General features: G+C 46.2%; 1 protein-coding gene across 3 annotated transcripts in view; it reads left to right on the forward strand.

Moving 5' to 3' along the window:
- The first annotated feature begins 5179 nt into the window (after positions 1–5179).
- SPOCD1 (SPOC domain containing 1) overlaps positions 5180–27509 on the forward strand; it is a 28027-nt gene continuing 5697 nt past the window's right edge. For 2 of the 3 annotated variants that reach the window (XM_023219295.2, XM_023219294.3), the window contains exons 1-10: positions 5180–5263; positions 5850–7250; positions 21723–21764; positions 22809–22985; positions 23286–23408; positions 23562–23616; positions 23938–24022; positions 24827–24986; positions 25104–25220; positions 26705–26830. In XM_023219295.2, coding sequence (XP_023075063.2) covers positions 5889–7250; positions 21723–21764; positions 22809–22985; positions 23286–23408; positions 23562–23616; positions 23938–24022; positions 24827–24986; positions 25104–25220; positions 26705–26830 — 2247 coding nt within the window. In that variant the 5' untranslated portion in view covers positions 5180–5263; positions 5850–5888. The remainder of the gene's footprint in view (positions 5264–5849; positions 7251–21722; positions 21765–22808; positions 22986–23285; positions 23409–23561; positions 23617–23937; positions 24023–24826; positions 24987–25103; positions 25221–26704; positions 26831–27509) is intronic. The other variant, XM_023219296.2, reaches the window with a different exon arrangement.

The following is a 27509-nucleotide window of genomic DNA, read 5'->3' on the forward strand; positions in this document are numbered from 1 at the left end:
GATGCAAGTGATCCTTCCATCTTGGCCTCCCAAAGTGTTGGGAGTGGGTTACTTTGGGCCACAAGTTTGAGACCAGCCTGGGCAACATAGTGAGACTCTATCTCTCCAAAATAATTTAAAATAGTTTAGAAAATTAGCTTGAGGCCAATTAGTAGGCGTTTAAGGCTGCAGTGAGCTATGATCACACCATTGCACTCCAGCCTGGACAACAGAGCAAGACCTTGTCTCTTTAAAAAAATGAAAGAACAAGAGTAAACCAGAGGAAGTAGAAGAAAGTAAATAAGAAAGGTAAAACCAGAAGATAGTGAAATAGAAAATATAACAACAACATCATAAAAAAACAGAGATAAAAAGGCAAAAATCTGATTTGACAAAAAACCCTAGGATAACTGAGAGAGAGAAAGAGAGAGAGTAAGCACAAATAAATAGTATTAGGAATTAAAAGGGGACTGTAACCGATATAATAGAGATTTTTGAATCACGAGAATACTATGAATATCTTTATGACATTAACTTTTATTTTATTTAATTTATTTATTTTTTTGTAACAGGGTCTCACTCTGTCACTTAGGCAGGAGTGCAGTGGCACAATCTCAGCTCACTGCAGCCTCAATCTCATGGGCTCAAGCCATCCTCCCACCTTAGCCTCCCGGTAACTGGGACTACAGGGAGTATAGGACATGCCACCACTCCCGGATAATTTTGTAGTTTTTGTAGAGACAGGGCTTCACCATGTTGCCCAGACTGGCTCCAATTCCTGGGCTTAAGTGATCTGTCGCCCGGGCCTCCCAAAGTGTTGGGATTACAGGAGTGAGTCACTGTGCCTGGCATGGTGGCTCATGTCTGCAATCCCAGCACTTTGGGAGGCTGAGGTGGGAGGATTGCTTGAGCCCAGGAGTTTCAGACCAGACTGAGCAACATAGCAAGACGCTGTTTCTACAAAAACCCAAAAATTTAGTCGGGTATGGTGGTAGGCACCTGTAGTCTCAGCTACTCAGGAGGCTGAAGTGGGAGAACCATCTAAGCCCAGGTGATCGTACTACTGCACTTCAGTCTGTACACAGAGCGAGACCTCATCTCAAACAAAAGAAAAAAGAAAATGCAATAAAAATATTAAAGAATAGAATAATTCAATTAAAATGTGCAATATTTTGATGAAGAAAAATCACAAAAATGAATTGAAGGCCTGGAAGAATGGAAATAAGGTACATTTATGGATGAGAAGACTTAGTATTACTCAATTTTATCCCTAATCTGTAAATTTGATGAAATTCCAATTTAAATCCCAACAGAATTCTGCAAGGATCTTGACGAAATGATTCTACAGCTCATATGGAAGAATAAAGGTATATGGTTAGCTAAGGCGATAATAAAAAATAGAAACCAAGTTGGGGGGGGGTGGAGCTTGCTCCCCAGTTAGCAATATTTATCACAAAACCATAGAACTAAAACAATGTTTATCAAGAATAGACAAATCGATCAATGGAAAAGAAAAGAAAGCCAACAAATAGGCCAGGTGTGGTGGTTCACACCCGTAATCCCAGCATTTTAGAAGGCCGAGGCGGGTGAATCACCTGAGGTCAGGAGTTTGAGACCAGCCTGGCCAACATGGTGAAACCTCATCTCTACTAATAATACAAAAATTAGCTGGGCGTGGTGGTGGACACCTGTAATCCCAGCTACTTGGGAGGTTGAGGCAGGGGAATAATTTGAACCCAGGAGGCAAAGGTTGCAGTGAACCAAGATCCCACCACTGCATGCTAGCCTGGGCAATGAGAGCAAAACTCCATTTAAAAAAGAAAAAAAAAGCCAAGAAATAAATTGCATACATTCATGGGAACCAGGTATATCGCAGAGGTGCTGTCATGAGTCAATGGAGCAAACAGCTAATGATGGGGTAAATGACATTAGGCCAAAACCTGGGCAAAATCTTACTTTATTCTTTCATGACAATGAGACATTTTAGAATACCAGGAGATAGGCCGGGCCCAGCGGCTTACACCTGTAATCTCAACACTTTGAGAGGCCGAGACGGGCAGATTACTTGAGGTCAGGAGTTTGAGGCCAGGCTGGCCAACATAGTGAAACCTCATCTCTACTTAAAACACAAAAATTAGCTGTATGTGGCACGCGCCTGTAATCCCAGCTACTCCGGAGGCTGAGGTAGAAGAATCGCTTGCACCCGGGAGGTGGAGGTTGCAGTGAGTCGAGATCATGCCACTGAACTCCAGTCTGGGTGATAGAGTGAGACTGTCTCAAAAAAAAAAAAAAAAAACCCAAAAAATAATTAAAAAAATAGAATACCAGGACATAGAGAAACTGGCCAGAGACTGGCTGGTTTCTAAAACCAGTACTTGCTAACCTTGAGCAAATTACTTAATCTCTTTTTGCCTATTTCCTCATCTGTCAAATAAGGATAATAACAGTTCTTACCTCACAGACTTGGTGTAAAGATTAATATAGGTAAATTAATATAAGCAAATACAAGATTAACATAGGTAAAGCATTTAGACCAGTCCCTGGCTCAAAACAGCACTACATGTTAGCCATTCTTTATCTCTATACCACGTGGTACCGACAACATCTCCACTCCCCCTTTCTCTGTCTCCTTTCTCTGTGGGAGACTTCCACTATCCAAATGGACCAGAATGGCTTAGTTCACTGGTCTTAGGGAACCTGGTCAACTCTCTGCCATCATGACCAAGACATTCCTTAGAGGGAGGGCTTCTTACTTACAAAAATTATTTCCTTAGAGCAGTAATTTTGGTCATCGGTAACATCCAGTCTCTCCTCTTACCTCATCTGTACTCCAACGCCATATCATGACAGTGTTCAATATGGATTAGCCAATAGCTTGGTTTGTTTTTTGTAACAAACCTTGTTTTTTAGAATAGCTTTAGATCCACAGAAAAATCTGAAGATTAGTACAGGGAGTTCCCGTGTACTCCAGACTCGATTTCCCTTGTTATTCATATTATGTTGTTTTAAAAATTCCACACGATGTCATTGAGATACATTCATGTTGATATACAGATCTAATTTATTTAGTCTAACTGTGGTTTAGTATTCCATTGGCCTGGAAGGTTCTCACAGTCTCACTTGGCACAGGTTTAGTGCCAGGGAATTCCATCTCCCTTGCAATCAGGCTTATCAAATCCCTGGTTCTGGCTGGGTGCGGTGGCTCACGCCTGTAATCCCAGGCCAAGATGGGAGGATCGCTCGAGGTCAGGAGTTCGAGACCAGTCTGGGCTACAAAATGAGACATCATCTCCACCAAAAATTTAAAAAAATATTAGCTGGGCATGGTGGTGCATGCCTGTAGTACCAGCTACTCAGGAGGCTGGGATGGGAATATCACTTGAGCCTGGGAGTTCGAGGTTGCAAAGAGCTATGATTACACTACCACAACCCAGCCTGAGTGACAGAGCCAGACCCTATCTCAAAAAAAGCCAAACACTCCTGTTTCTGCAGTAAAAGTATTTACATAATCATAACATTATAAATGTCATTTGGTTTTCAATGTTAAGAATCAATATACAGGTAAACAATGGTAAACTGAATTATCTTTACCGAATGGAACATAAATGCTATAAACCTCAGTGACACAAAAGTAAAAGCTTAGTTCATGGATGAAGGCAGAAGCAGGGAGGGGACATCAAGGGAAATTATCCATTTCACACGGAGAAGAGTCATGAGATACAATATACAGAAGAAACAGACATTTAAGACTATTATTCAAAGTGATAATAGAAACCAATAGTAAAACTTAAAATATAAATGTAAAAAAGAAGGCCAGGCATGGTGGCTAATGCCTGTAATCCCAGCACTTTGGGAGGCTGAGGTGGGTGGATCACAAGGTCAGGAGTTCAAGACTAGCCTGGCCAGCATGGTGGAAACCCCATCTCTACTAAAAATACAAAAATTAGCAGGGCATGGTGGTGCATGCCTGTAATCCCAGCTACTCGGGAGGCTGAGGTAGGAGAATCATTTGACCCTGGGAGGCAGAGGTTGCAGTGAGCTGAGATCATGCCACTGCACTCCAGCCTGGGCGACAGAGCGAGACTCTGTCTCAAAACAAAACAAAACAAAACAAAAAACCATATATATATATATGAAAAACGGAAGAGAAAGGGGGAAAGGGTGGCTAATAAAATCACCACAGCAGGAAGTCAACAGATAGATACAACAGACATAGTTAAAACTAATAAATCAAGTAATAGAGGTATGAGTATATTATTCACAGTTATGAAATTAAAAAAACTAACATGACAACAAACATGATTAAAAACAAACAAAAAAACCATAGTTTTTCCAGGAGTTGGGGGATTGGCAAATGATAGATAGCTTTAAACTTTTTATTTCTAACCTTCTACTGGGCTTGAATCTGCATTTCCATCTACATTAATTATATCTGAGATAATTTTTTTAAAATTAGGCAAGCACTATTCACAATAGCAAAGACATGGAATCAACCTAAATGCCCATCAATGGCAGATTGACTAAATAAAATGTGGTACATATACACAATGGAATACTATGCAGCCATAAAGAAGATCAAGCTCATGTCCTTTGCAGGAACATGGATGGAGCTGGAGGCCATTATCCTTAGCAAACTAATGTAGGAATGGAAAAACCAAATATTGCATGTTCTCACTTATAAGTGGGAGCTAAATGATGAGAACATGTGGACAGAAAGAGAGAAACAACAGACCCTGGGGCCTACTTGAGGGTGGAGGGTGAGAGGAAGTAGAGGATAAGAAAAAATAAACATTGGGTACTAGGCTTAACAACTGGGTGATGAAATAATCTGTACAACAACCCCCGTGACACAAATTCACCTATATTAAAAACCTGTATATGGACCTCTGACCCTAAAATAAAAGTTTAAAAATAAAACAAAATAAAATTAGGCAAATAATCTAGGTAAGTCTGATATTACCCTACTGGCTCAGGGACTATTGCGGTAGGATCAAGTTAAACTCTTAGGCAGGCAGCCAAGGCTCCTCGCTGCCACTTGCACCCACTTACCTCTCTCTGCTTGGGAGTCACAGCATTGGCACCTCCTCCGGGAAGCCCTCAGGAGGAAGAGGGCGCCCTCTGCCGGGGTAGGAAAGCCAGCACGCCTGGGGAGCCGCCCTTTGCGCACCATCAGGGACTCCGCCCCTATCCCTCAGCGGAGGCCGCCCTCCCCCGCGTCACGTGATCCCAGCTCCTTTTCAGCTGGTGGGTGGAACCTCAGGAGGGAAAACCCGGGGAAGCCCAGGTGAGAGCGAAGACCGATGGGGCCCGGGTTTCCTGGATGCTGGGGGACTGTCCCAGTAAGGCTTGGGAACCTGGGTGGGGCGCCTTTCAGAATGGGACCGATGGGAGAGAGACGGGGGTGGGTTATGGGCACGAACCCCGTTCAGTATCTGCTCCTTGCGGAGTGTGAGAACTGGGAGAGAGACTCCTGGCCTTTCCACTTTACTATGCACCCTTGGGTGAGTGTCTTAACGTCTCAGAATCTCTGTCCTCACCTGTGGCTGCCAGTATGCAATGAAATAAGCACATAAGTCGTAAATAAATGGTATCTTAGTCGGTCCCATTTAAGCGAATTCGTGAACTCTCAGAGAGAAGACGACCCTGGAGGCCACTGTAGCTCGGCCCTGTTTGGAGGCAGGCCTCTCCACCCTCACTCAGGACACCAGCTCCTGCTGGGTGCTCCCCTCCCTGGAGTGCTCACCCCTAGGCCTCAGGAGTGGAAGGGTCTGGGAGCGCTGGCTGGAAGAGGGGCTTCTCCCAGCTCCCACTGAACGGGCTGACAAGTCGGACTCTATGTAACAAAGTCTCCTCTTTCTGCCTCCACACAGGGCCCGTGTTGTGCTTTTGGCCCAGGTAGGTGGACAGACATGTCCCAGGCGGGGGACGTAGAAGGCCCCGGCACAGGAGACGCTGTGCTGAGTCCCCAACACAACTGTGAGCTTTTAGAGAACATGGAAGGAGCCAGCTCCACGCCAGGCCTGGCACCACATGGGCCAGGAGCAAGCTCTGGGCCCCGAGTCAGGGCTGGCAGCAGAAGGAAGATCCCCAGGAAGGAGGCCCGTCGAGGTGCCAGCTCCCAGGCTGCGGGTGCGGCTGGGGTCTGCCCAGGGGTCATGGAGCTGCTAGCTGTGGGACAGAGCCGGGGCTCGATGCCGGGTCCTGGGCTCCACATGCAGCCACCCTCGGTGCCTGCTCAGGGGAGAACTCTGACCTCCAAGAGGCTCCAGGTTTCTCTGTGTGACATCTTAGATGACAGTTGCCCCAGGAAACTTTGTAGCAGGTCTGCAGGTTTCCCAGAGAGAGCTCTGGTCTGCAGGGAGAGGCTTGCAGGGGTGGAGGAGGTGAGCTGCCCCAGGCCTGGGGAGGCCAGAGATGGTGGAATGAGTTCTCCAGGGTGTGACAGAAGAAGCCCCACACTCAGCAAAGAGGAGCCCCGTGGAAGGCCCCTGATATCCTCACCAGGCCCAGTCCCTGTGAGGGTAAGAAAGAAATGGAGGAAGCAAGGGACTAATTCAGAGTGCCGGGAAGGGGCTGGTGGTTTCCTGTGGCTTGATCAGAGCCCTCGTGGGGACAACCTCCTCTCTGTGGGAGACCCTCCTCAAGGTGCTGAGCTGCAGTCCTTGGGAGGCCCCTGCAGACCTCCTTCTCCAAAAGACGCTGGGTCTGGGCCTGGAGAGCCAGGTGGAAGTGGGGCAGGATGTGTCTCAGGGACTGAGAAATTTGGATATTTGTCTGCTACAGGGGGTGGGGCCCAGCCAGGCAGCCCCTGTGGCCCTGCCTGGTTCCCAGTGCTCAGTGGAGGGGAGTCTGTCAGTTCAGCTGCACAGGCTCCTCCACAGAGCGCAGCACTGTGCCTGGGGGCGTCAGCACAGGCCTCTGCAGAGCAGCAGGAAGCTCTGTGTGTGGTGCGGGCTGGCAGCGATGAAGCACAGGACCAGGAGGAGCTGGAGGCCAAGGCTCAGCCAGCATCCAGAGGAAGGCTGGAGCAAGGACTCGCTGACACCTGTGCCAGCTCCTGGGAGCACTTGGGCAGTCTCAGCTCCTCCCTGGACCCTGAAGCCAGCAGGGCCTGCTCAGGCCCACTCATGGAGCAGAGAAGATCCAAAGGCACTAAGAACCTGAAGAAAGGTCCAGTGCCTTGTGCCCAAGAGCAGGGCGCAGACGGAAGCTCAGACAACTCCCACCAGGACGGGCCAGAGGAACCCAGCCGAGGAGGCTGCCCCAGACTGGTGAGCTGAGTCCGAGAGTTTGGGATAGGAAGGGCCTGGCCATGTTTCTCAACACCATGCTTGGTGGTAGAATTTAATAAAACTAAGCGAGATGGACTCTTTGTGAACATTCTCTCTCTCATCCCTATTAACCAAACTCGGTAAAATGATGCCCACAAGCTGGGAAAGAGAAAGTAAACTACATTCGCTGAATCGTTGTGAGGGGTCATTATCTTTTGGAGTCGGTGAGTCCTGGATTGGAATCTTGCCTCTGCCCACTTCCTCGCTGAGTGACTGTGGGATGTTTTTTTAACCTCTCTAGGTTTCCTCTTTGTAAAAAAAAGGATACTAATTTCAGCTTCATGGGTTTGTTTCAAGGATTAAATGAGATTATGGTATAAAATAATGTACCTAGGCCTAGTGCAGTGGTTCACGTCTGTAATCCCAGCACTTTTAGAGGTGGAGGCAGGCAGATCATGAGGTCAAGAGATCGAGACCATCCTGGCCAACACGGTGAAACCCTGTCTCCATTAAAAATACAAAAGTTAGCTGGGCATGGTGGCGCGTGCCTGTTCCAGCCACTCTGGAGGCTGAGGCAGGAGAATCGCTTGAACCTGGGAAGCAGAGGTTACAGTGAGCTGAGATCATGCCACTGTACTCCAGCCTGGCAACAGAGCAAGACTCTGTCTTAAAAAAAACAAAGGTCGGGATGCTGAGGCAGGAGAATGGCGTGAACCTGGGAGGCGGAGCTTGCAGTGAGCTGAGATCTGGCCACTGCACTCCAGCCTGGGCGACAGAGCAAGACTCCGTCTCAAAAACAAAAAAACAAACAAAAAAAAAACAAACAAAGGTGCCTAGCACAGCACAAGGCACAAGGTAAATTGCTTAATTCGTGTTAAATTTGCTTTTCTTTTAGTGTTCACAGTCACCCTGTAAGATAGGCGTTAGCCCCATATAACCAGATGGGGAAACTGAGGCTCGGAGGGTTAACAATATTCTCTAGGCTCACACAGCTAGGGAGTCAGTGCCCAGCTATGTTCCCTATATCACCACTTCCCTTTCCTTTGTTCTTTTCCTTATCGTCATCACCATTTTATTAATAATCAGAGCCAACATTTATGCACCAAAGGCAGAATAAGACTCTACTTGTTTTTGGTGCATATTTCTCACATAGTTGAATTTTCATCAGGTTTATTGAATGTGCATGATGTGCTAGGTGTTTTTGATTTAATCTTCACATGATGTCCACGGAGGTGAGGTAACAGACCCAGCTAGTGAATGGGAGCAAGGGTACAAGCCCAGGCTGTCTGTCTTGAGATCTCACTGCACTGCCTTCTCTGTGTTATCTTCTGTGTTATCGGCACAGTCGTAACAGCATCTGGCTTACTTAACATGTACTGGATATTGTGCTAAGCCCTTTATTTGCAATCTTTGTAACAATCCTGTGAGGTAGATACTATTGACATATACCCATTTTACTGATCTGAACACTGAGACTCTGAGAGGTGACATGAGTACTCAAGACCAAACAGCCAATTAGTAAAATAGAACCAGTGAGCTGTTTTCCACTATGCATCAAGTCTTTTTATCTATAGATAGGCTCCTGTTATGCCTCATTGTTCCAGGACTTTGGTTGGTTTTGTAAGTTCTGTAGTATTTGAAGATCTTTCCCAGTGGGTTCACCTTGTTCTGCCGAATTTGATCTTTTCCTGAGCCCTGCGTCATAAGTGTCTATGGATGTATTTGTCACAGCCACAGGTGCTGTCAGGATGAGGGCTGGGACTTCCTCTTCTCATTTCTAACCACTATAGTCTAGTTAGGAGCATGAGCCCTGGAGGCCAATAGGCTAACATTCAATCCTGACTTTGCCGCTGTCTGAACAACCGAGGTGAGTGGCTTCACCTTTTCAAATGTAATTCATCTGCAAAATGTGGGTATGAAGAGTACTTACCTCCTAGGGAGGTGGTGAGGATGAAATGAGATGACACATGTTTGACATTTAACACAGTGCTTGGTGCAAGAAAAATACCCAAATAGGTTACCTGTTAGCGACATAAGCAATTTCGTCCTGCTGTAAGTAATGCAGAGGTGACCGTCCTTGTGCGTCTGGCTTCTCCCTTCTTCACGTGATTTATTTGGACCAGATGCCCAGAATTGGGATTCCTGGGTCTGCAGCCTTTGAGGGGGCTGGTTTGAGTGCGGTGGTGGAGCCAGCTTCCTGCCTGGCTTGACTGGAGGCAGCCCACGACTGCTGGCTCCTCCAGGCTCCATCCTTGACTCTGCGGCACAGCCCATCATCCCATAGCTTTCCAAACAACTCGTTGCCATGACAACCAGTACCAGCTGAGGGAGAAGAATTGAGTCTGGGCTGTGACAGGGATGGGCGGGTGGTTGCAGACAGGGCTGAGTGGGGCCTGGGCAATGGGGGGCATAGTGCCCAGCTGATCTGGAGCCCCGTTTAGGGCCTAGCACCTTCCCCTGGAGACAGCCTGGCTTGCAGCAGGGGCAGACAGAGAAGTTCAGGGTCAAGCTCTGCCTCTTACTCCAGGGTGACTTTAGACCTGTCTGTAGACATTTAGATGAGTTTAACATTTTTTTTTTTTACTTAAGCTCAGTGGCAAGAAGACTTTATTAGTATTTGTTTTAATTTACTTTTTTTTTTTTTTTTTTAAGATGGAGTCTCGCCCTGTCACCCAGGCTGGAGTGCAATGGAACAATCTTGACTCACTGCCACCTTCGCCTCCTGGTTTCAAGGGATTCTCCTGCCTCAACCTCCCGAGTAGCTGGGACTACAGATGTGGGCCATCATGCCTGGCTAATTTTTGTATTTTTAGAAGGGACAGGATTTCATTATGTTGGCCAGGCTGGTCTCGAACTCCTGACCTCAGGTGATCCACCGCCTCGGCCTCCCAAAGTGCTGGGATTACAGGCGTGAGCCACCGCGCCTGGCTGCAAGAAGACTTTAGACATTTAGAAAGGTGTCCCTTCTCTGAATCTGAGTTGCCTCCTCTATGAAGTGGGGAGAATGAACTGGGCCCCAGAACTGCCAGGAGTCTGATATCAGAGGCTGGCCATGTTGTATTTTTCTGGCATGAACCAGAGACTCTTGGAGGAGAGATGGGAGGGGGACTGGATGCCATTCTCTTGTCCATCCTGGGCCCCACAGTGGCCAGTGAGGTTTAGAGCTGCTCTGTGGGTAGGAGAGCAGTGGGTGTGGGGAGGGCAGCTCTGTCAGTGACCCTGTGCTGCTCGCAGTCCGCCCATCATCACCAGGGAGGCACACAGCTCCTCTGGCCTGACCCAGAATCCCTGGTTCAAGGTATGCTGTCTGCAGCTGCGAAGTGTCAGGAGATGAGTGAAGGAGGAGCGTGTCTTCCCAACAGATGAGCAGCCTAAGAGGAGCTCATTTCATGAGTGTGCTTACTATAGACTGAGAGCTTCATGTATGTCATCTCGTTTAATCCTCACATTAACCATTAAAGGTCAATGTCGGCCGGGCATGGTGGCTCACACTTGTAATCCCAGCACTTTGGGAGGCCAAGGTGGATGGATTGCTTGAGCTCAGGAGACCATCCTGGGCAATGTGGCAAAACCCTGTCTCTACAAAAAATACAAAAATTACCTGGGCACGGTGGCGTGTGCTTGTAGTTCCAGCTACCCGGGAGGCTTAGGTGAGAGGATCACCTAATTCCAGGAGGTCAAGGCTGTAGTAAGCTGTGCTGGTGCTGCTGCCTTCCAGCCTGGGCAACAGAGTGAGACCCTGTCTAAAAAAAAGAAAAAAAAAGTCAGCATTAATATCCCCATTTTACTGAGTAAGAAAACTGGGATTCTGAGAAGTTAAGTGACTCACTCGGTACATACCGAGTAAGTGGCTGAGCCAGGATTTGACTCTAGTCCTGCATAACTTGGGTGTTTATGGGGCTTTATTATAATTTATTGAACAAGGAGGGGGTCTCGTCCAGGGATCTTACAGTCTAATGGGAGGAGAAAGCCACTAACCAGAGGATTGAAATACAGACTGAAGCCCAGTGGACCATGGATGTCCAGAGGGGAGGGGAGGGCAGAGGAGGGGGCTGTCTGAACTGGGTCTGGGCAAGGGAAGTAGGTGTTCAGCAGGTGAGAAAGTAGGAGAGCCTTGCTAGGAAGAGGGCAGTGCTCTGCAGGGCTGCATTGCAGGAGGCAGCTTGGAGTGTTGCAGGAGTGGAGGGGTAGGTGGGGATTACAGGTGGGACAGGAACCAGGTGGGAGAGACCAGCAAGGGCAACATTGCTTGAATGGAAATGGAGAGCCTGCAGGATGGTCAAGTGTCAGGATGGCCTTTCTCCAGGGCAGGGACCAAGGAACTTTATCAACACCAGCATTTACAGAGAGAGCTTGTTCTGTTCCAGGCACTGTTCTAAGAGTCTCGAATAATGATAATGATCCTTGCCCCAACACCATGAGGTAAATACTGGTATTATCCTCATGTTACTGATGAGAAAACTGAGGCACAGAGGGATAAGTAACTTTTCCAAGATCACACAGCTCCTAAGTGTTGGCACCAAGTATCTCCACTGCATGAATATGCCCGAATTTATTTATTTGTTGACTCTGTGTGGACATATTTTTTGTTGTTGTTGTTGCTACTACATTTGGTGCCGCGGTGATAGTTTTTTATGGGTTTTGGAACATATGGGCAAGAGTATCTCCAGGGAATATTTTCTGGGGTGGAATTGCTAGGTTATAGGGTGCACACATCTTCAACTTAAACAGTGCCAGATGTTTTCTAAAGTGGTTGAAACAGTATACACCCCCATCAACAGTGTATGAATGTTCCAGTGACTTCTCATCTTTGCCAACCCTTGATAGTTATCAGACTTGGGTTTTTTGCTGAAATGGAGATATGCTGCAGTGTCTTAATGTTGTTTTAATTTTCACTGCCCTCTTAGTAAGGAGCATCTTTCATGAATTTTGGTTATTCTTGTTAAGTCTTTTCCTTAAAAGGTTTTTGTTGTTTAACTTTTCCTTATTGATTTGTAGGAGGATTTTTTTTTTTTTTTTTTTTTTTTTTTTTTTTGAGACAGAGTCTCCCTCTGTTGCTCAGGCTGGAGTGCAGTGGCATGATCTCAGCTCACTGCAACCTCCACCTCCCAGGTTCAAGCGATTTTCCTGCCTCAGCCTCCTGAGTAACTGGGATTATAGGCGCCCACCACCACGCCTGGCTAATTTTTGTATTTTTAATAGAGAAGGGGTTTCATCATGTTAGTCAGGCTGGTCTCAAACTCCTGACCTTGTGATCTGCCCGCCTTGGCCTCCCAAAGTGCTGGGATTACAGGCGTGAGCCACCATGCCCACCCATTTTTTAATTGTTTTGTTAGAGACAGGGTCTTGCTCTGTCACCCAGGCTGGAGAGCAGTGGTAAGATCATAGTTCACTGCAGCTTTGAACTCCTAGGGCGCCAGAAATCCTCCTGCCTCAGACTTCCAAGTAGCTGGGACTACAGGTAAGTGCCACCATGCATGTCCAGCTAATTTAAAACTTTTCTCTTCTTTTTTTGAGATGGAGTCTTGCTCCTTTGCCAGGCTGGAGTGCAGTGGTGCGACCTCAGCTAACTGCAACCTCTGCCTCCCGGGTTCAAGTGATTCTCCTACCTCAGCCTCCTGAGTAGCTGGGATTAGAGGTACCTGCCACCACACTTGGCTAAATTTTTTTTGTATTTTTAGTAGAGACAGTGTTTCACCACGTTGGCCAGGCTGGTCTTGAACTCTTGACCTCAGGTGATCCACCTGCCTCAGCTTCCCAAAGTGCTGGGATTACCCCCTGGAATGAACCCTTTTGTACTCACACTCAACCCTAGCCACCATGTGTTATCTTGCCTGAAAATCAGAAAATACTCATTTAATATCCAAATTTGCAATAGTTTCATAAAGATGACAAATTTTTAAAAAATTAATTAATTAATTAATTTTTTTTGAGACAGAGTTTTGTTCTATTTCCCAGGCTGTTTTCAGTAGCACGATCTCAGCTTACTGCAGCCTCTACCTCCTGGGCTCAAGCGATCCTCCTGTCTCAGACTCCTGAGTAGCTGGGACCACAGGCATGTGCCACCACGCTCAGCCAATTTTTTGTATTTTTTGTAGAGATGGGATTTTGCCATGTTTTCCAGGCTGGTCTCAAACTCCTGAGCTCAAGCAGTCCGACCACCTTGGCCGCTCAGAGAGTTGGGATTACAGGCGTGAGCCACCGCACCTGGCCAACAACTTATTTTTATAACTTGTCTTTTTAAAGTCAGGATAGAAATAAGGTCCACACTTTGGGATTGGTTGATGTTTCTTTTAAGCCTTTTAAACTATAGGTTCTCCCTCCATATCTTGTTTTTTCTTGCACTCTTTTTTTTGTGTGTGAAGAAATTAGATTGTCCTGTAATTTTTGTATCGCTGTAGTATAGTTAAACATGTTCCTCTGTCTTCGCTTTAAGCTGTGAACTGGTGGTTGAATGTAGAGGTTTGATTAGAATTGGATGCAGTTTTTAGCCCGAACTACTTCGTAGGTTGGTGGTGTGTTCTTTCCATCAGAAGGTACATGTCTCCTTGTACTACTTTATATTTATTCATGCTATTTTATATATATGTGTGTGCGTGTATGTGTGTATATGTGTATATATATTATATATATATAATATATATAATATATATATATATATATATATTTTTTTTTGAGACGAAGTCTTGCTGTGTCACCCAGGCTAGAGTGCAGTGGTGCGATCTCAGCTCACTGCAACCTCTGCCTTCTGGGTTCAAGCAATTCTCCTGTCTCAGCCTCCTAAGTAGCTGAGATTACAGGCACCCACCACCATGCCCAGCTAATTTGTGTATTTTTAGTAGAGATGGGGTTTCACCATATTGGTCAAGCTGGTCTTGAACTCCTGACCTCAGGTGATCCACCCGCCTCGGCCTCTCAAAGTGCTGGGATTACAGGCATGAGCCACTAGGCTCAGCCTGTTTTGTGCTTTGCATATGTTTTGCATTTCTACACTTTCTCCCATGTAAAAACACAATTGAGTTTTGTTTATTGGTTTTGCATCCAGAAATCTTGCTTTTATTAATCTATATAATTTATTTGGATTTTGTTTGTTTCTATGTAGACAATCGTATGTAGACAAATGACAGTTTTTGTTATTTCCTTTCCAATTCTTTACATCTCTCTTCCCTTCTCTTTCCTTATTGTGCTAGCTAAGACTGTTAGTATAATGTTACATAGAAGTGGTGATAGCAAGGAACCCATGACTTGTTCTGGATTTTAAAGGAAATGTGGTCATCATTTCACCTTAAGTATGACACTTGCTATGTTTTTTATATAGATGCTCTTTATCAGGTAAAGGAAACTCCCTTTCTTCCTGGTTTGCTAATTATTTACAATTATTATAATTTTTACAATTACAATATTTACAATTATTATAATTTTTACAATTACAATATTTACAATTATTATTATTGCACAGTGCATTTAATCAAATATGTTTTTTCCATTTCTGAGATAATAATATGATGTTTATCCTCGAATTTATTAACATTAATTTAAGGAGTGAGTTGTTTTTTTTTTTTTTAAATATTCAGCTTTTTTGAATGGTAAGTTCTTGCCTTGCTGGAACAAACCCAATTTGGTAATGCTATATCTTTTTCATATTTTGTGAATTCAATTTCGTGTTTTGTTTGGGGTTTTCAGTGGGTGAATTAACTGGCCTGACATGATTTGTTCTCCTACTACCCTTCTGAGATTTTGGTATCAGGGTTTTGCTAGCTTCATAGAACGAATTGTGGATTATCTTTTTGTTTCCTGTTCTCTGGGATAATGTAATTAAGATCGGAATTATTTGTTCTTCGGACATTTTGATAGAATGGCTGGTTAAAAAAAAGTATGGACTGATGTTCTCTTTAAGGAAGGTGTTTCCTTCCGTATTGATTCAATTTATCTTGTGGCTATAGGTTTATCCAGTGTTTTTCTCTTGAATCAATTTTGGTAAGTTATACTTTTCTAGATACCTATTTGTTTCATCTGAGTTTTCAAATTTATTGGCATGTTGGCATATGGTATTTCACAATAGCCCCTTTAAGGACTGTGTATTTGTAATTATACATTCCAAATATTAGCTAGTTATACCTCCTCTCTTTTCCTTAATCAATCTTGTCAGAGAATTGTCAGTTTTTTCAAAGAACCGATTTTTGGTTTGTTCATCCCCTCCATTGTATGTTGTCAATGTCACTTTCCTTTCAGTTTATGCTACTATTTATAAAGTCTTAAAAATTATGCTTAGTTCATTAGTTTTCTGCCTTTTTTCCTTTGTAATAAGTCATTTAAAGCTGTAAAGGAACCTTTTAATTATCGCCTTTGCTGCATTCATAGAATTTACATACAGTCTTATTATCATTCAATCTCAATATTTTATCATTTTTAATCACAATTTTTCTTTGACCTGTGTGTTCTTTAAAAGTTTGTTTATTTCTTTTCTTTCTTTTTTTTTTTTTTCTTTTTTTCTTTTGGAGACAGAGTCTGGCTCTATCCCCCAGGCTAGAGTGAAGTTGTGCTATCTTGGCTTACTGCAGCCTTCACCTCCCAGCTTCAAGCAATTCTCATGCCTCAGCCTCCCGAGTAGCTGAGATAACAGTTGCCACCATGTCTGGCTAATTTTTGTATTTTTAGTAGAGATGGAGTTTCGCCATATTGGCCAGGCTGGTCTCAAACTCCTGACCCCAGGTGATCCGCCCACCTGGCCTCCCAGAGTGCTGGGATTACAGGCATGAGACACCACGCTCGGCTAAAAGTGTATTTCTTAATTTCCAAACATAATCTTTTGTTGCTTTTGCCTTTATTGCCTTCTAACTTAGTAATATTGTGGTCTGAGAAGTTGGTCTTTATCTGAGTTATCCAGTCTGATAGCCGCTGGCCACTTTTATCTATTAAGCACTTGAAATCTAGTTAGACCAAATTGAGATGTACTATAAGTGTAAAATATACACTGAATTTCAAAGACTTAGTACAAAAAAATGTAAACATTTCATTAATACTTGTTTATGTCTGGGCACGGTGCCTCACGCTTGTAATCCCAGCACTTTCGGAGGCCGAGGCAGGCGGATAATAAGGTCAGGAGTTTGAGACCAACCTAGCCAACATAGTGAAATCCTGTATCTACTAAAACAAGCAAACAAACAAAAAAATTAGCCAGGTGTGGTGGTGGGCACCTGTAATACAAGCTGCTCAGGAGGCTGAGGCATGAGAATTGCTTCAACCTGGGGAGCAGAGATTGCAGTGAGCCGAGATCACACCACTGCACTCCAACCCTGGGCAACAGTGTGAGACTCCATCTCAAAAAAAAAAAAGTTTTCCTATGAATTACATGTTGAAATGATAATACATTGGACATGGTGAATTAAATAAAATACAAAATTAATTTTGCTTTTTAAAATGTGGCTACCAGCATATTTAAAAGTATACATGTGGCTTCCGTTTCTGTTGGGCAGTGCTAAGCTAAAAAAGTCTTTTGCAATGTGTTGATATTTGCTTTTTGGCCCAGGCTTTGCTCAATTTATATATATATATATATATGTTACATATACTGGAAAAGAATATGTATTCTCTAGTTATTAGGATTAATATTCAGTGTATATTTATAAATATGTACAGATTAAGCTTGTTGATTTCATTAATTATTTTTTATTCCTACTGATTATTTTGTCAGCTTTATTTATCAATAGAAAGATACATGAAATTTTTGTGCTATCATGGTGGATTTGTCTTTTTGCTTATAGTTCTACCATTTTTTGCTGTATAGTTTTTGAGCTTATGCTATTAGATGCTTATACGTTTAGAGTTGTTATAGCTTCCTGGTAAAACTACATATCATTATGTAGTCAAGTCTTTGCCTCTAATGATTTTTTGCTTTAAAGTCTGTTTTATCTGATTATTAATATAGCTACAAAGCTTTATTTTGGTTGGTGATTTGCCTGTCCATATATTATTCCATTTTGTTATTTTAACCTTTTTGCATCATTATGTTTTAGAAATGGGTCTCATGAAGATTTTATAATTGTATTTTCTTTCCTTAAAGGTCTGATAATTTTTGTATTTTTCTGAAGTATTAGTTCATTTACATTTGTTGTGGTTACTGATTTATTTACATCTACTCCTACCATTTTATTTCGTGCTTTGTTTTGAGACACAGTCTCACTCTGTTGCTATTGCTCAGGCTAGAGTGTAGTGGCGTGATCATAGCTCACTGCAGCTTTGATCTCCTGGGCTCACAATTCTCCCACCTCAGCCTCCCAAGTCGCTGAGACTGCAGGTGCATGCCACTGTGCCTGGCTCTTGAAAAAAAAATTTTTTTTAGTAGGGCCAGTGTCTGGCTATGTTAGCCAGGCTGGTCTGGAATTCCTGAGCTCAAGCAATCCTCCCACCTCAGCCTCCCAAGGTGCTGGGATTATAGGCATGAGCCACCGCACCCGGCCTATTTTGTGCTTTGCGTATGTTTTGCATTTTGGCACTTTCTCCCTTTCATTGCCTCCTTTTGGATTATTTTTTCATACTCCTTTTTATCCCTCAGTAGTTTAGATGTTTCCCTCAGTTTATATTTTTTTGGTGGTTCTCTTAGAAATTTGAGTACAGGCCGGGCTCGGTGGCTCACACCTGTGATCCCAGCACTTTAGGAGGCTGAGGCCAGCAGATCACAAGGTCAGGAGATTGAGACCATCCTGTAACACAGTGAAACCCTGTCTCTAATAAAAATACAAAAATATATATATATAGCTGGATGTGGTGGCGGGCGCCTGTAGTGCCAGCTACTTGGAAGACCTAGGCAGGAGAATCGCTTGAACCCGGGAGTTGGAGGTTGCAGTGAGCCGAGATCATGCCACTGCACTCCAGCCTGGGCGACAGAGCGAGACTCCATCTCAAAAAAAAAGAGAAAGAAAGAAAAAAGAAATTTGAGCACAAATAACTAACTTATCAAAATATAAAGGTAGTTACAATGTTTATCTTCCTCCAAAATGATATAGGGATCTTGGAATGCTCTACTTCCAAGTGTGTACCTTTCCAATTCGTGTGTTGTTATTATCCAGTAAATTGGTCCTATCTCTTTTTTTTTTTTGAGACGGAGTCTTGCTCTGTCACCCAGGCTAAAGTGCAGTGGCCGGATCTCAGCCCACCGCAAGCTCCGCGTCCTGAGTTCACGCCATTCTCCTGCCTCAGCCTCCCGAGTAGCTGGGACTACAGGTGCCCGCCACCATACCCGGCTATGTTTTGTATTTTTAGTAGAGACGGGGTTTCACTGTATTAGCCAGGATGGTCTCGATCTCCTGACCTTGTGATCCGCCCGCCTTGGCCTCCCAAAGTGCTGGGATTACAGGCGTGAGCCACCGTGCCCAGCTTTTTTTATTTAAATCCCCAAATTACACACTGTTATTATAGTTTCATACTATCAATGTTTGTTTGGATTTAACAACATCTTCATCATTTTCTTTGCTCAAAATTCTTCCTTTTGTCTCAGCTTTTCTATCTGGGATTGTTTTTCCTTCCTTCTGCCTCAGGTTTATCTTTTAGCATTTTGTTTATTGAGCAAAACAAAATTATCAAGAAAAATAACAGCTCTCGATTTTTTTCTATATCTTTATTTCTTTCTTATTCTTGAAAAGTATTTTGTCTGGGTCCACAATTGATAGTTATTTTCTTTAAGCACATTGAAAATACTATTTTTCTATGTTTTACTTTTCATTATTACTATTGAGAAAGTAACTGTTAGTCTAATTGCCATTCCTTTATAGGTAAAATATATTTTGGTGAATGGGATCATAGAATAGTAGTTGAAGGTATGGCCTCTGGAATCAGACTGCCTGGATTTAAATCCAGCTCTTTGGTTTTCTAGCTGTGTGACATTGGGCAAGCTGATTAACCTCCCTGTGCCTCTGTGTGCCTTAGTTTCCTCTTTTGTAAAATGGGGGAGATAATAGTACCAGTACCTCATAAGATTGTGGTGAGGATTAAATTAACTAATATGTAAAGCACTTGCCACAGACACAGCACATTTTAAGTGCTATTCAAGTGTTAGGTATTATTTTTTCTCTTTATGCGTGTAAGGATCTCCTTATCATGAGTGTTGATGTGTCTAGGTATGAATTTCCTTTTATTTATTCTGTTTGAGATTCACTGAGTTTTTTGAATGTGTAAATTTTTGTCTTTTATCAATTTTGAAAAATTCTTAGCCCTATTTCTTTAAACACTGCTTCTACCCATTCTCTTTCTCTCTGCTTCTGGAACTTTAGATTTTCCTTCCCTCCCTCCCTCCCTCTCTTCCTTCCTTCCTTCCTCCCTTCCTCCTTCCTTCCCTCCCTCCCTCCCTCTCTCTCTTTCTTTCCCCCTTGCTCCTCCTTCCTCCTCCCCTCCCCTCCCCTCCCCCTCCTTTCCTTTCCTTTATTTTGATACAGCATCTTGCTGTGTCACCCTGGCTAGAGTTCAGTGGTGTGATCACTGCTCACTGCAGCCTTGACTTCTCGGGCTCAAACAATGTTGCCACCTCAGCCTCCTGAGTAGTTGGGACTGCAGGTACAGAGCACCATGCCTGGCTGTTTTTTTTTTTTTTTTTCTTGTTTTTGTAGAGACAGGGTCTCGCTATGTTTCCCAGGCTGCTGTCAAACTTCTGGCCTCAAGCAATCCTCCTGTCTCAGCCTCCCAAAGTGCTGAGATTACAGGTGTGATGTGTCTATTAGTGCTTCACAGTGTCTGTGTGAAGATTCTGGATAATGTATTTAAATGTGTTGTCCAGTTAGCTAATCTGTTTCAGCTGCATCTAATATGCTAGTAAACCTGTATGTTGAGTTTTTAAATATTAATTAAGATTGTTATATTTTTCATTCCCAGAAGTTGTGTTTGGTTCCTGATCAAATCTGCCTGGTTGTTTTTTGTAGTTTTTTTTTTTTTGTCCTTCACTCATGTGTTCGTCTCCTCCTTTTATGTCTTCAAACTTATTATACATACGTAGTTTGTATTCTGGTCTGATAGTCCTTCACTCGCCTCATTCTCCTGCCTGTTGTTTTGGAGCCTCATAACGTGGATGTTAGGACCCCTGAGACAGGGGCCAGCCAAAGGCTTTGAACTGTGAAGGGCTGGTCTTGATATTTTTCCTGTTGCTCTTCTTCACACACCCCTGTTTTCTTTGTTTTTTCTCCCTCTTTCTCAATTTACTTTTTTGAAAGGCTGATTCATTTCCATGGTTCAAAAAAACAAAAAAAGTGACACTCATTTTTCCCGGCACCCAGTTGCTTCCCTACTGGCAGCCTGGGTTATATAGGTTTTTGCAGATACTTCCTGTGATATTTTATGCATATTCAAGCAAATACAAATTTTAAAATTCATTCTGCCTGTAACGCGAATGGTAGCATACCACACATATTGTTCTTAACTTGTTTTTAATAAAAAATATGTTTCTGGTTATAAAAGAAATACATGCTCGTTTTGAATAACATGAATACCCAAGTGTCTACAAGTAGAAAGTCAAAGTCTCCCTGGAATTTCATTCCCCAGAGATAACCTCTATTATGTATCTATGAATATATATTTACATAAATGGGCTTATGCAAAAGATGATGTTCTGTAACCTATTTTTTCTTTTTCTCCCAGTAATACTTCATGACATCTTTCCATGAATCTTTCCATGTCTCCACATAGCCCCACAGCTAAGTGCTTGGGCTTTGGAGTCAGACAGAGCTAGGTTCTAATACTAGCTCTGTAGCTTAGCAGCTATAGGACTTTTCACATCCTCTCGGAGCCTCAGTTTCTTCATCTGTAAAATGGGGATAGAAATAGTATATACTTCATGGTGTCATTCTGAGACCTTAATAGCACAAATGATGTGCTTCTTGTGGGGTCAGATACTTCACAAGCCCTCAACAAGTGGTAATTTTTATGATGACTTCCTTACCCTTTATAAGCCACATAGAATTCGTAGTGCGAAGTGTCACCGTTTATTAACCATTTCCCTTTGATGGGCCTTTTTTTTTTTTTTTTGAGACGGAGTCTTACTCTGTTGCTCAGGCTGGAGTGCAGTGGTGCAATCTTGGCTCACTGCAACCTCCGCCTCCTGGGTTCAAGTGATTCTCCTGCCTCAGCCTCCCGAGTAGCTGGGATTACAGGTGCCTGCCACCATGCTTGGCTAATTTTTGTATTTTTAGTAGAGATAGGGTTTCACCATGTTGGCCAGGCTGGTCTTGAACTCCTGATCTCAGGTGATCCACCCGCCTTGGCCTCCCAAAGTGCTGGATTTACATGTGTGAGCCACCACACCCGGCCTGATGGACTTTTTTTAATTAACCATTTTCCCTTTGATGGACAACTTTTTTGCTATAAGTACAACTCAGTGAACACTGAACACATACCCTTTCAACAAGAATGTCTTCTTTTTGTGAATTCTCTGCCATGGGGTGGCTGGGTCCTGTGGATTCTAATCTCTGCATCCTCTTTCTCTCCAAGGAGGAAGTGAAAATACCCCATGGAGTGAAGCTTGTGTGTTACGTAGGTTTTTACGTTTTATTACTGCTTTTCCTCCTCCGTTTCCTCAGGTGGGGTGGAGTGGCAGGGCTCCTCCACAGTAGATGTGGAGATCCTACCCCCACTCAGCCTGCCCTCCCCCAGTGGATCCTAGTGCTCCCCTCCCTCTATAATGTTGGATCTTAGACTTTTAGTTTCCTGCAGACCTTGGAACCTGACCATTTCATGATCATTCATTCAAGGATTATTAGTCTTCAGACTCACCTACTTTTAAAACAATCCCCTATGGTTTGCAATAAGTGAAAAGAATTGAAACACACTTAAAATGGGCTAAAAGCCTAAAGAAAGCAAGAAAAGAGGAAGGAGAAGGGGGATCTTGTTACAATAATACCTTACTCTCTACCAATCCTGGAAGGGTATACCTGCCAGGCTCAAAGTTAACACTGAGCTTCTTGGCAGCCATAGCAAAAAGGGGAGCAGGATAGATTCCATAGTTCATTAGAAGAACAAAATCTACTGTGCACCTTGAAATGGTCATGAAAGAATTTCTTTTATCGGCAACAGAGGAGTGATCAGCAGCCTTACAGAGTGTAAGCCTTACAGATGACTGCATTTGGCTGCTTCAAGGGAGAGGCAGACAAGTCAGTGACCCCTGAAAGGGTCACGACAGAGCTTTGAACAGGAGGAGGTGGAGTCAGAACAAGGCGTGTCCCTTCTGATGAGATGCATCTGTGGTCAGAAGGAGGGTGAGAGGGTCCTGGCACAGAGTCCAGTTAACTGTGAATGTGACTGGGGGTTAAGGGGGAAGTTGAGAAAGGGTGGGGATGGAGACAGGCTCCTCTCTTGGGACAGAGGCTAGCCAGGTAGCAAACATTCACTGAACACTATGTGCCAGGCCTTTTCCAAGCATTGGGAATTCAGGGGGAACCAAGACAGGCATATTCTCTATCCTCACGGAGCTTACAGTCCAGTGGGAGAGAGACATTCAATAATTACAGGTGAGGCGAGCACTCTGAAGGCGGGGACAGGCTGGCCCTGCTTGCTTCTGAAGTGCGATCTCCCTCGCAGCTGGGTTCCGGGCCAGTGATCCAGCTCCTGGGGGCCGTCAGCCACGGCCAGGCAGCGGGGCAGCTGCCGCCAAAGCTGGAGGTTCTGGAGGACTTGATGGAGGTCAGCTCACCCTCACCTGCCCAGAGTCTCAGAAGAAAGAAAAGGCCCATGGTGCAGGGCCCTGCTGGGTGCCAGGTACAGAACACGTGATGTCATTTAATCCTGCTGAGAGAGGCACCTTCACACCTGATTCACAGAGATGTCCCTGAGGCTTAGAGAGAGGGTGCCACTTGCTTGCGGTCATTCAGAATAGCCAGAGGCAGGGTTAGGCCCCAGCCTGCATGGCTGGCCTGGGCTCCATGTGTACTTCCTTCTGCAGCTCTGAATTCAGGGTGGACTGGAGGAGGGAGGGGCTGGGCCTCCAGTGCATCTGGGGAGGGAACAGTCCCTGGCCTCCATTTCCAGCTAACTAGCTTGTCTGCTCCCTGCCCCAAGGTTTTCCAGCCTCCTCCAGGAGGCACAGCAGGGGACCCTGGTGGCCTCTCTCACTCCTTCTGCCCTCCAAGAAGTGGTTCCCTGGCCCTTGGCGACCCCACCTCGGACCCTGTGTGTCCCCAGGTGAGTGCTTCTGCCCTGGCCACGTGCCTCCTTCACTGGAGCATGGGTCAGGGAGGATGTGGGAGTGGGGAGGTGACTAGAGGAAGCAGTGTCCCCTGGGCTGGAAGGCCGGGCCCACCAGCACAGCCTCAATTCCTCACGCCTCCCCCACAGAGTGGCCCAATGGAGGCTGAAGAGGAGCCTCTGCTGGAGCGGGCAGAGGACTCAGGTGAAGGGCCCTGGAGGGAGCCTCCTCTGCTGGCCCCTGGCTTCCAGAGACTGCTGGGGTCTGGGGAGGACAAGGGCCCAGCTCCTGGCTCCAGCCCCTGCTACGACTCTTCTCTCCCCACATCCCACCAGCCTGTAGCTCCTCCCTGAAGGGGTGGGGGCCACTGGCTGCCTGGTTTTGGCTCCCGGATGGATAGAGGGAGGGGTCTAGGTCTTCGAGGGTGGGACCCCCTCCGGTCTGCCTAAGCCCGTCAGTCTTGAGTCAGCCCCCTCCCCTTCCCGCTGGGCACCCCTGGGAGCTTGTGACACTTTCTCCCCACAGCTCAGCTCCAACAGGAGAAGCCATCCCTGTATGTCGGGGTGCGGGGCACTGTTGTCCGTTCCATGCAGGAGGTGCTGTGGACTCGGTGAGACCTTGCTCCCCACTCCCCTGACATCCCAAGGGCCGCCCTCACATGCCCCCATCTCCGGGACCCTGCCACGTTCTAAGGGCTTCTGGGTGTCTGGCTAACCCTGTTTGGTAGCTGTGCCAGGTCTCTTGCCCACACAAAGAACCAGTGGAGAGCTGAAATTTGAAGCTGGGTCTCTCTGGCTTTAAGGCTGTGCTTCCCCACTCAGCTGCTGCAGTTCTCAGCCTCGGCTCAGGTCCATCCACGTCAATATCACCCGCAGCAAATACTTTCACACAGTGAGAGGCTGTGCTGGGAGCGGCTCAGAGATCTGAGCCCAGAGCTCTCATTTGCTGATGGGGAGACCAAGGCCCAGAGAGGGTCAGACTTTGCAAAGTCCACATAGCAAGTCAATGACAGATGACACCAAGGGCCAGGGCTCCGTTCCCTCCCCCTGACTCCTGCCTTACTCTGACCTGATCCCAGCTTCCTCCCCTCCATACATCCTGTGGGCCAGAGGTGGGGCACGAGCTGGAGAGTCAGACAATCGGGTTTCAAATCTTGCTTTTGCCACTAATTACACGGCTGTGAGTAAGCCCCTTATTTTCTCTAAGCCCCAGTAACCCCGTCTGTAAAAGGCGAATGATCCTATTTCCTCCTCACAGAGTAGGGGTGAGAATAAGTAGGTTCCTGCAGAGAAACACCCATGACAGGAACAAGTTGGCCCAGACTCTGCTGCCCACCCATTTGCCTCCCTCTGGGGCTAAGTGCCTGGGGAGCCTCCCGGGCTCAGCGCCCCCCGCCCTGCCCTGGCCTTCACAGCCTTCGGGAGCTCCCAGACCCAGTGCTGAGTGAGGAGGTGGTGGAGGGCATTGCTGCTGGCATTGAGGCAGCCCTCTGGGACCTGACGCAAGGCACCAACAGCCGGTACAAGACCAAGTACCGCAGCCTGCTGTTCAACCTGCGGGACCCCAGGAACCTGGTGAGCAGGGCTTTGGGCTGGGCCAGGTCCCCTCTCTGAATCTCAGAGCCCCCGCAGGATGCTGGAGTGGGGGAGCTCTTTCAGCGTGTGGTGCAGCCTTGCCCCCTACCCCCACAGGACTTGTTTCTCAAAGTGGTTCATGGAGATGTCACCCACTATGACCTGGTACGGATGAGCTCGATGCAGCTGGCCCCCCAGGAGCTGGCCCACTGGCGGGACCAGGAGGAGAAAAGGGTGAGTGCTGAGCCCAGTCAGGATGGGTGAGGGGATGTGGGGGCAGCGTGGGTGGCCTGAGGTTGGAAGAGGGAGAGACAGAGACAGGGAGCGAGGGAGGAGGAATTCAGAAAGACAGAAACAAGGAAACAGAGGAGGCAGACAGGGAGTCAGAGAGACCCTCCCCACAAGAGAAACAGGAGAAGGGGTGGGAATGAAAGGGACTGGGGATGGAGAGCTTGGTAGAGATGTGACACACTTGGTTTTCAATGGAGCTGGACTGTGGGGTCGGGGGCTGGGGGAGGACTGTGGTGAGACCCGGAGTCTGGAGTCCTGAGGTACCTCTCTTCCTATCCCAGCTTCAGATGCCCTGGAAAAGACTGGAGGTCTTCCTGGTACCCCAGGTTGAGGGAGGGGCCCCGTAGCCCCCGGGATTCACAGCTGTGTCCCCATGTACCCTGTGGCCATGGGTCTCTCCCTGCCTGGGGTCTGCTCTGGGAAAGGGAAGCTGTGGCACTGAGTAGTTTTTGGAGAATGCTCACCTCATATTTGTTGGTGGCCCAGTGAGAGAAGAAGGGACTGATTTAGGGGCTGAGGCCACTGGGATGGGGCGAGGCACTCCAGCCCCTGCTCTGGAAGACACTGAACTGATTAGAATGAATAACCAGAGTCCATCAGGTGAATCCGTCCACTATAGGCTGAGCTTCTGTCCAGGCTCTGTGGGGGCCAGGGATCGGGACCAGCTTTGTAATTTGCGGGAGCCAGTGCAGAATGAAAATGTAGGACCCTTTGTTCAACAACTGCTAAGAATTTCAAGGTGACAACAACAGAGCACTAAACCAAATGTGGGCCTCCTAAGTGCAGGGCCCTGAGCGATTGCACAGATCTCATGCCCACGAGGCCGATCCCACCAGAGAGGAGCAGACCCCCTGTCCTCCAGGGGTTGTTAGAAAAGGAGAGACAGGTTTTCAGGAAGCATTGCAGGTAGAGTGACATTGATCGACAGTAAGACTCACAACTAGCATTTACTATGAGCCATGTTCCAGGCTAAGCACTCTATGTTGTTTAATATAGTGCTTTTAATTAAATTCCTACGGAACAGATAAACTGAGGCTTAGAGCAGCTAAGTGCTTGCCCCAGGCCATACCATCTTATGGACTTTATTAATGGCCCAATGGGAACTCCAGAGCCTGCACTCTTTCAGCAACACCACACCCTTCCCAGAAGAGGATGAGGTACAGTCAGAGGTTGAATTGACCTGGGGTGAAAGCAAAATCCAGGAAGGCTTCCTGGAGGAGGCAGGACTTGAAGGGTGAATCAGTGGAATATGGAGAGGTAGCGCTAAGGGTGGAGGGCTTCCCAGGGGAAGGGTATGACGGAAGTAGAAGTGTTGAGGAGGGGGGAACCACAAGAGAGGGGCCTCAAGGGAGGAAAGTGAGCATTTGGGCTTTTGATGGCCAGAGGTCCCCTAATTGGACTCAGCTTGGGCTGCTCCGCCTCTTCAGGGCCTGAATATCATTGAGCAGCAACAGAAGGAGCCGTGTAGACTTCCAGCCTCCAAAATGACCCACAAGGGTGAAGTAGAGATCCAGCGGGACGTGGATCAGACACTGACCCTGGAGGATCTGGTGGTAAGTTGGGGCCTGACCTGGTGCTGGGCAGAGCCCATGCTCTGGGGGGTCCCACGCCTTGCCTCACCAGCGATGTGGCCTTGGATATGTCACCTGACTGCTGACTGCTCTGAGGCCCACTTTGTGATAAAATGGGGACCGCGATCCTTAATGCATAGGGGAACATGGGGTGGGACAGTGCTGCTGGCACAGGCCTGCCAGTGCCTTGTCACTGTTGGTCCTCCTCCTTTTGGCCCCACCCCAAGGCCCCCACATGAGTGGTATTAAGTCCCATCATCATAGTCATCCCCAACCTCAGGCATTCTGCCCAGATCTCTGCTGGGAAGCGGCAGGCTGCGCTGTTCCAGGCAGTGACTTTTTCAGATGGAAGGAATGAAGACCCACTGTATTCAGTGGATTGGTTTAGGGATGCTCCAGGCAGGGAACCACCCAGCACCCTGGCAGCTCATCCAGAGGGCCTCCTGGAACTTGTCCTCAGACCTGGAAAGCCAACAGGAGTGGCAAGAGTCTAAGGGTCTTGGCGCTGAGGGTCTGCTCCATTCTCATGTGCATCCTGCTCCTTCCTCCCCCTTGGCCCCGGCTTGCACATAGCCTGACGTGGTGACTCAGCAGCCCCAGAATCCGTGAAGCCATCATCTCAGACTCCTGCAGTTGATTAGAACTTTCCCTTGGCTCCCTT

This window comes from Piliocolobus tephrosceles, chromosome 1 (genome assembly GCF_002776525.5).
Source record: "Piliocolobus tephrosceles isolate RC106 chromosome 1, ASM277652v3, whole genome shotgun sequence".
In the NCBI taxonomy this organism is placed as follows: Eukaryota; Metazoa; Chordata; class Mammalia; order Primates; family Cercopithecidae; genus Piliocolobus; species Piliocolobus tephrosceles.